Below are 9,236 nucleotides of genomic sequence, written 5' to 3' on the forward strand. Positions count from 1 at the left end.
ATAGTTAAAGAGACTCGACTAAAAACCCTTATCACTTGTCTTCTTTATTTGATACATACTAACTTGATATATATTTTCTTCTTCTTCTTCTTCTTTTTCTCTCTTTTTTTTTTCTTTCTTTTTTTTCAGATTTTTTTTTTTTTTTAGGAATAGCGGTGGTCGTGCAATGTACTTAAGCTTTCGATCCAACTGACCACCCTGCCTCATGTCAACATTCTACCATTTGATGCGAGAATCATTGTTGATTAGACAGGACTAGCCCGGTTACTAAGCAAAGTCTCGGGTGGAACAATTATTACTTTATTGATAACAACAAATAACTTTACTTTACTTAGAACAAAATTTTTTAAAAATTACTTAGACGAAAAGTAAGTTTTCCAATCTCACTCCCCACAAATCATGTTGGTGTGAATGTGCAAATTTTCAAAGTGTAACTCATGAATTAGTGTCTAAGCAACGATAAATGGAAAAAACTCTACTATGGGATTAACCTTCACTATGTCGTCAATTTGTTCGAACGTTTAAAATAAACTATGAATATTAACTTATAAAGAATGAAATTTTTTTTTAATTGACTCAAAAATTAAAAACCTAAAAATTCTTATTTTCCATCCCCAAACTTAAATCACACATTGTCCTCAAGGTGGGAAAATAAAACAAACATAATACAAAATAAGAAACAAAACAAAAACTAAAAAAAAAAAAAAAAAGAAAAAAAGAAAAAAATGGGAATGGACACACTGGGTTGGAAGACAGGACCTGGAGCTGGGGAAAGGCGCTAAACAAAACAGAAAAATAAGGCAGAAATCTGCCGGGCGCTGGGATCGAAGTCATGACGTGGGGGCAGGAAGAGGAATGCAGAAGGCCTCTGCCCACTCACGTGCGAGCACGGTCGAGCCCAACAGCAAGAAGGCTCTCTCCTTTTCTCTCAAACCTAAAATCAAAACCGAAACACCCAGCCCTCGTCGTTTCTACTCCTCGCGGTGGCTTCTCAGCCGAAACCCAGAAGCACCCCCTAAACGCCCTTGCAAACGGAGTTGCTGGCATACTGAAAATTTGAGAGTCCAAAAGGTAAACCCTCATCCGCATTTCTTTGATGTTGATCTGCACCGCTCAGTTCGAGAGACAAAATAACTCATCTGTGCGCAGGAAAACTCGAGTGACAGAGAACTGAAGCATCGATTTGTGGTTCTGATCTCCACGATTTTCAGATCCAAAAGGAAGGTAAATAGCCGACAACCCCCAAACTTGTATGTAAAACAATTATTTTATTAAAAAGTGAGAGAGAATGAGTGAAAGAGGGTCCAGCGGTATAGAGGTCAGAATTCAGACTCTAGTTCGCATTCCTTTTAAATTTCTGCACTTTAATGTTCATCTTGAATGCAAAGCTGTGATGAATGGATAGTTGAATGCGTTCTGAGGTGAGTGGATGAATGCTGCAGAATGCATGATTCAGCCGATTCCCGTATTTGATTCAAATTCAACCTGCATAAAATCACAAAATTAAAATTGCACTAGAATAAATTCCAAATAAAATACTTATTAACTAAAAAAAATTCTGTTTTTGTGTTTTTCAATTTTCTGAATTTTTTTTAATCTTTTTTAAAAAAAATATAAGGAAGAAAATAAAATAAACGCAAATCAGAAGAGAAGAGTTTGAAAAATTGGGTTGGCATACATTTCACATGTCTCAGTTCTCAGTTCTTAGACTCATAATGTTATAGCATACATACTATTCTTTTCTTCTTCTTTGTCTAAGAATTTCACATCAACAGCATCTCCCTATAACCAGCCTAACCTAGGAGCTTGGTTTTGATTCAAGCTTTCCGATGGTAATTGGACGATTCCTTCAACGCCCACCATCAAGTTAGTCTGAAACGATTCCTACCGTATTGACCTATTGCATCTCAAAATCTTCTTTAAATTTGTGATTTAATATAACTGGGCTTTAGATTTCGTGATTTTGTCTAATCCAATTTAACAAATAGATTCTTTATAATCTGAATTTAGAAAATTATTGTCATTCAAATTTGTTTTACATCTGATTCAGTTGGATTTAGGGGTTGTGTTTGAGTGTTTCCTGGCCTGAGTTGTATATAACGAACAAAAGAGTGAATTTTTGTGTCCTAAAGAGTATATCATGGTCATAGACACGAGTTTGATATTATCAAGTAAGATGCCGAGTCCTCTTGCATTCATATAATTACATTTGTGGGCTGCTTTTCTGGGTTTTTGTTGATTTGTTTGCCATCTTTTATATACAAGAAGAGATGATGACACCGCCACGAACATTATCAATTTATGCATGAAAACGTAACACTGGGGCCAATCTAACCATTTATTTTGAGCACATCACATCAGCAAAAAAATAAAACATATGACAGTGGGGTTTTTCCAAGTCAATTTTTGTTGGCATGTTGTTGTTCATGTATGTGTTGATTTGGTAAATGTAAGTGCTTTTGGCATTTTATGACAAAGACGAAGAAGAAGAATAGTATGTATGCTATAACATTATGAGTCTGAGAACTGAGACGTGTGAATTGTATGGAGGTAAGCAATAGTTATGTGAAACGTGTGAATTGTATTGAGGTAAGCAACAATTATGTGACTGTTTTTTTTGCTAAGAAGATTGTGTAACTTTTTGATATATTGTTCATTACAAAGAAAGTGTATTACATGAACTCTAACTATTTGACTTTGTTCCAAGCAATATTTAAAAATATTTAAAATTCATTTTGAGGAGTTTCTCATTTGCCAGTTGAAATCTGAATCTGATCAGGTCTGTCAGAAAATCATCCCGTACGCAACGGAGTGGATGCAAGTTTCTTGAATGCGCCTTTGATTGAGGCCCACTATCCTTGTTTGAACAACTTCACAGTCACAGTGACTGACTCACCAATCGTAAATTTCAGCTCAGCCATTGCCTTCTTTTTCACGACAATGGAATTCGTTGCTGAACAAGGCAAACACGCCCATGGTGGCTCTTCCACTCTGATCCTGGTCAGTTCAATTTTCTAGGTCATTGGTTACTCGTTTCTTTTGCCTGTTTGGTTGCTGAGAAAGTGCAGGAAATTTCAGCTCTTTAATTTAACTAAATCCTGGGTTTGCAGCCAGCTTTGTCAATTGGAAATGTGGGGCAGCTTGCAGTGGACCTTCTAGTTGCATCAATGAAAGCAGAGAGAGTTGGGTATTTGGACACTCCATTTGTGGTTCCTTGTGTCGGCAATGATGCCTATGGGCCTGTTCCTAATGGGGAGCTTGCTCTCCCTCTCGAAGGTTCTAACTCCCTTGCTTCTCTTTTAGCTTGTTTAGCTTGTTAGTTCAATTTTTTTATTGAATTTTCAATTGGGTATGCAGCTTATGATTCATCTTCCAATGCAATGTCTCTAATCCAACAAAGGTCCCCTGTTGTAAAGGTAAGCTGCACATTTGGGATTCCCATTTGATAGTAAATTGGAAAAAAGACCCCGAAAACTATAAGTTTCGTAGAAAAATACTTCAAGAGATCAATTGGAGATAAAATCGTCATGTATCCACTTGTCATCATCTAATATATTTCTAGTTATGAAGAGGGAAATGATAACCACACACCAAACAACATACAGGATTAAACTTGTAGTTGTGTGGTTATCATTTTCGTTGCGAAATTCCTTTGGTGTCACTATAAAGTTTTGAGTTTGAAGGGGTTTTCTCGAAGTGTAATCTTATCAAGGAATTGCATGTGAGATGCCCCTACTTTGAGTTGTTTTTGTCGTTTCAATTTTTTTGTTGTAGTGCTCTACTGTGGAATTGAAGGTTTTAAATTGGTAAATTCTAAACAGGGAAGGATGATTGAATTTGCTAAATGTGTGGCTGATTATGTTGCTGCTAGTGGAAAGAAGAATGTTGTTGTGCTCTCGAGCTTGGATTTTGGGAGGTGGCAGAGAGTTGATACGTCAAGGTATAAAGAGGATGGTTCTTGTTTATGTTGGCTGTTTTGAAATTTTGAAGTTCTTTTTAATGGGCATGAGATAGTTGTTAAGTCAGCTCACAGCCCAGACAACTAAGCATTTAACGCGCCTGGTTTAATAAATTCCTTAATATTTGTAATGCATCAACTAGGGAAGACAATATATAGAAATGTAACTGATTGGATGAGTTGTTAGTTTTTAGGCGGATATATTTCAATTCTCAACCCAATAAGCTCGGGAGTTGATTTAGGTAGTAGTTACATATTTGATATTCCAAAGGAAGAGAATGATAAATACTGATATATTATTAAGACTATTTAGTTACAAACATTTTTGAGCTCGTTTTGAACTAAAACTACTTTGTTCTTTCTCTCACTTTCTCACCCGCTCCCGTTTTCATATTATGTAACATTTACTAAATAGGGTTTGATTAATGATACTGGAGAAATTATTCTTCAGTTAAAGTTTATTTCAAAATAAAATTCCTAGATAATGTTACTTTTAAGAGTTGTACCAAGAACTTGGAACTGATCTGGAAACAAAACATTTCCACCTTTAAACATGCATATATAGTCTTAAAAGATAATAACTTGTTTTTGAACTCTGTCGTTTGGATAATGAATCAGTTGGGAACTTGGGATCAGGAAGCTTGGTGGCCTGTAGTTTCTGTTATGTGCTTCTTTGAAATGACAATTTATCTTTTCGTGACATACCAGTGGTTTGCAGATGCATTACCTGTCTAGCACCAATTCAGATGGAACAGATGATTATTGTGAACAGCTTGGGTGGAAAAGTCTGCAGGAATATAACCCCACTCAGAAGGCCTGGAAGTATCTCAATACATTAGCTGAGGGCAATGCTGTGCCGGAGGACATCTTGCCCTTTGAAGGCGAACTAGAAGAAGAAGAATATTACTACCCGAGCTTGCCATTCGCGGCACTTTTTTCTTGTCTCAAGGTATTCTCTGGGAAGCATACCTAATATCAAAATGTGAAAGTGGCCAATTGTTTCCAAACACAGGGAGTCCCCTATGTTATGGAATAATTGTGTCCATGCCTACTGATTGCCATCAATTCTTGTTGAATTGCTCACCCACACGTGGGAATCTTTAATTGTAAGACTCCTTGTTTTATTTTTACTTTTTCTGAATCAGGCCAAAGGATTGAAGGTTACCTGCTTATTATGCTACTGCTCAGAAGGAGACAACATACCTGATGCTTTCCATTTGGCCGAGGCAGCATGCAAACTTCTGCAATTAAATCCCAGTAATTTCCATGGTTAGTTTCTTTTCTTTGAATAGCTATATTATTTCGCTGATTAAAGGCTTTTGTTTGAGATGAAGTTTTGTCATGTCCATGTTCTTTCATTTTCTAAAGCCCTATTGTTTGTTTTGCTTGGTACTCTTTAAAGTCAAATGTAAGAACATTGTGTCTTAAGTCCTGTACGTTATCATCATTCTTCAAGGGAAATATAGCAATGGTTTTTTAGTCTGTTATTCTATGCCCTTTGCACAAATTGTGTGGTCGAGAATACTTTAGGCATAGATATTCGTATTATGTCCACGTCGACGTCCAGGAAGCCAATCATGATTTGTTTTCCTTAACGTCTTATCTTGTTGTTTCTTCCGATGGTTAGATTAGGTTATGGGCCAGTTCCCCTGCAATTGGGTAATATACTCTATCCCACATCAGATATAGGACAGGGAAATGTAGAGGAAAATGGATCGGGTGGATGGGGCGAGGATGGGATAACCATATTCCCAATAGGGCTGGGAAGCGAAATGCATGATCCTGATTTGCTATGTGTCGATCCCTTATAATTATTATTTTTTCCATTGCATCTCTTTTTCTCCCTTAAACCTGATTTGGTTAATGCATTCATGTTAGAGGTATACTCATCTTTATTGATGATTTTGCGCAGGCAACAATGATAAATGGGTCATTCCATGTTCTTGGAAGACTCTGTATGGACCACCGGCCGATATGTCCCTGTTTTAGGTAGTTTCCTTTGACCTGGGCATCTACAACACTGCAACGATGGGGTACCAACTTGTTTCGGCTCCCTTTTTCTGAGGCTCTTTTAAAAGTTTTCTTGGTAAAGAAAAGGATATGGGGTAAACTGCCATTTCCCCCTGAATCATCACTTCATTGTCAATTTCCCCCTCGAACTATTTTTTCAGTCTAATTCTTATCTGAAATGATTTATAAGTTTGATATTCTTATTTTGCATGTATAAGTTTCAAATGTTCAAACTTCAAGTGCGGATAGAAGATAAATTTCTTACGATGTTAAACTTCTTTAAGTGCACATAAAATTGCAAATCAATTTTTAATAGCATGATTCTTAAGCCAAATTCCTAACGAAAACACTTTTAACACTCAACAATGGGATATTGATTGGAGTAGGCTTCTTAGGCATCGACTGGATTTTTGCCTTGGGTTCATAAATTAATTGAAATTAAACAAAAAAAAAAAAAGGTTCGATTCTTACCTTAGTTGGAGGATTCTAACCTTTGAAAGTACTATTATTCTCAGCAGTATTAAATACATTTACGTATAATGTATAACATAATTCGATCCTTATCTTAGTTGGATACACAATCAGAACGAGTCAAATGGAATGATGTATGGTGCAGCTATCGCAACCATACATAATATATCACATAGTTCCATTTGCATAGGTGGGAGCACCGATTTTCAATTGGCAATTTGGCATTATATACGTCCATTAAGTTTTTGTTAATCTTGATTCACATCACATGAACCTTCTAAAATTATACTTGACAACTCAACTACTAGGAATTCGCTTGATTGTCAAACCACGATTAACATCCACCTTTTTTTAATTAGGCTTAATTTCTTAGGAATTGGCTCGTTTGCCGCAATAATGTATCAATATGGTCAAATTTTCTTTATTTAAATTAAAAATCGAGCTGATCGTGCTTGGTACAGGTACTGTAACACAAATCCTTTTAATAGTATAAAGCTTATATCCAACCAAATTTTTTTTAATGAAAATGGTTTGAGATAAGTTTTTTTTAACCACAACCATTATATAACTTTATTTAAAGAAAAAGACTTAAATTTTAATAAAAAAAGACTTAATTTTTAATGAAAATGACGAAAGTTTAATACAATAAAAAATAAAATAGAAAAAAAAAAGTAATAAAAAGCCAACGTGCAGGACCCGCGTGTTAGTCACACCACACACTATTTCTGAAACTGAATGATACTACACTATTTTTGAAGTTGAACAACACTACATTGTTTCTGAAACTTAATACTATTTTTGAAATTGAACACAAATCTATGTGCACTGACTATACCTAAAACCGAACATGGGTTGGCGTATAATGGAATTATCTTCAAACTGTCAAGCATTGCACCAATTAATCGCAAGAATGATCTTCAAACTCATGATTTTTATTTATTTATTTATTTTTTAAGTCCGAAGTTAACATTTCATTACCACAACAAAAAAACATTTAAAAATTGGGATCTGTTGTTAAATCGACGATGTGTGTGCAGTAGAATAAACAAGACATAAAATTTACGAGGTTCCTCTACAGTTAGTGTGATTGGAGTACGTCCTCGGGCAGCAGTGATGCTTTCATTATAATTTGGAATAATAGGAGTACAAAGATAACTCTATGTATTCTCTCCTCTCCTCTTCCTCTCTTTCTTTCTCTGCTCTATATTGAAAGCATACGGAGTGCTCTATTTATAGAGCAACTCCAAGCACACATCTTTGACAATATAATTTTTCTTCATCTCTCAAGTCAAGATTAATTTTATGGGCATTGAAAATCCACCCAATGTCTTCAGTTTCTATGTGGGCATTCAATACCCACTAGACTTTTCAACACTCCCCCTTGGATGCCCACATATCAACATGAGTTGCCTCGTTAAGATCTTGATCTATTTTTGGATGCTCCCCCTTGATGAGTATCTCCCCCTGATTTCAAATTATTTAGGCTGATCATTGATCCTGCTGCTTTAGTCTTTTAGCGGTGATAGTTGCCGAATGAGGTGTTTCACTTGTTGTTAACTTTTCACAGACTTGCTCTTGAACTGGGTTGGAGGGCCTTCTGCTAGACTTCCTTCAAAGGTGTGAATTTAGCTATTTTATCTGGAGCTAAATTTGATTCAAGGATGGTGGACACTTGATCTTGAATCAGACTTGTGATTTCTTCAAAGGCCGTCTAGACTTGATCTTGAATGCAATTGGATCATGAGGAGCTTCATGTGACAAGTGATCTTAGGCTTTGTCGGGGATGAACTGACATGTGTTTGTTGTGGTTGTCTCCACATGCTTCAATGTATCATTTTCACTTGCCTTACTTGCTCCCCTTGCAGAAGTGGTATTTTCCTTACGCAGGTTTGGCATCTTCTCTTGTAGTATTTGTCCTCTGATACAGAAGTGGAATGCAAACCTTGCATTTGAATGGACCATCACTTCTTGGTGGCAGCGAAAGTTTGAGTGGAGGTTCCGACATATTGTTTTCTCTGTCCTTGTCCTGGCAGGTAAGAATAAGGACAAAGGAAAGGACATGGAGATTGCATGATATGAGATACTCTTGCTCTCGTCCCTGATGATATGAGATACTCTTACTCTGGTGTGACTTGTTTGTAGAGGTATTCTCAGAGAGGAAGAAAACTGAGTATTTCGAGATACTTTGTGAAAGATGCATTCTCGGAGATGAGGAAGAGTTAGATATTTTTCAGTTTTGCCTTGCCATGGAGGACAGAGGTTGACATATATATGGATTTCCCAATAACAGGTAGTAGTGCTGTGCCTTTACTCTTGTCAACAACTGTGGTGTAATTAGAATAGTAAGATTCACGCGTTTTCAACTTTATCAGAGATCTTTGACAAAGTTGCACGTGATATCCAAGAGCTGAGATTGCGTCTGAGAAATGTTGACAGACGTCATGCAGGGAAATCCAGCTTTTGAAATTCGAAAATCGGTGTCTCTTCGATTTTTGAATAAGCAGTCATGTTGCCCCTCCTTTTATAGAGATATCAATTTTGTTCAGAAACACTTAGAAATTGTTGCCTGCAGAAATTTCCCTTTCTTGCACTTCTGAGATTTTATCTGACTTCCTTCATCATTTCTGAAAATGGCTTGCCCATTTAACATTTGCTTAGATTTAAGTCTCAAGATTGATACAGACGAGCAACGTCAGGATAACATATGGCGCCCATCCTTCTCATCTTCTAATGGTCCTCTTACGGTTGGGGACTCTGTGATGAAGAATAACATAACCGCTACAGTGGTAGCCAGAAA

The 9,236-nt window shown here is 36.4% G+C and overlaps 1 protein-coding gene across 5 annotated transcripts; it reads left to right on the top strand.

The window, feature by feature from the left end:
* Positions 1–927: 927 nt before the first annotated feature.
* On the top strand, positions 928–6,178 carry LOC125470137 (proteasome assembly chaperone 2). 5 transcript variants are annotated; one of them, XM_048568676.1, is made up of 10 exons: positions 934–1,071; positions 1,150–1,224; positions 1,776–1,866; positions 2,759–3,000; positions 3,111–3,276; positions 3,358–3,416; positions 3,822–3,940; positions 4,667–4,907; positions 5,104–5,227; positions 5,871–6,178. In XM_048568676.1, the coding sequence occupies exons 4-10, from the start codon at positions 2,941–2,943 to the stop codon at positions 5,945–5,947; spliced, it is 846 nt and encodes a 281-aa protein (XP_048424633.1). In that variant the 5' UTR covers positions 934–1,071; positions 1,150–1,224; positions 1,776–1,866; positions 2,759–2,940; the 3' UTR covers positions 5,948–6,178. The 5 variants fall into 5 exon arrangements, with proteins under 5 accessions (XP_048424620.1, XP_048424633.1, XP_048424626.1 ...); XM_048568663.1 differs by lacking the exon at positions 1,776–1,866 and having other exon boundaries at positions 928–1,071; positions 1,167–1,224; positions 2,780–3,000; XM_048568669.1 differs by lacking the exon at positions 1,776–1,866.
* Positions 6,179–9,236: the final 3,058 nt, after the last annotated feature.

The sequence above is a fragment of a genome, unplaced genomic scaffold (genome assembly GCF_019419815.1).
Source record: "Pyrus x bretschneideri cultivar Hongxiangsu unplaced genomic scaffold, Pyrus_bretschneideri_v1 Contig10, whole genome shotgun sequence".
In the NCBI taxonomy this organism is placed as follows: Eukaryota; Viridiplantae; Streptophyta; class Magnoliopsida; order Rosales; family Rosaceae; genus Pyrus; species Pyrus x bretschneideri.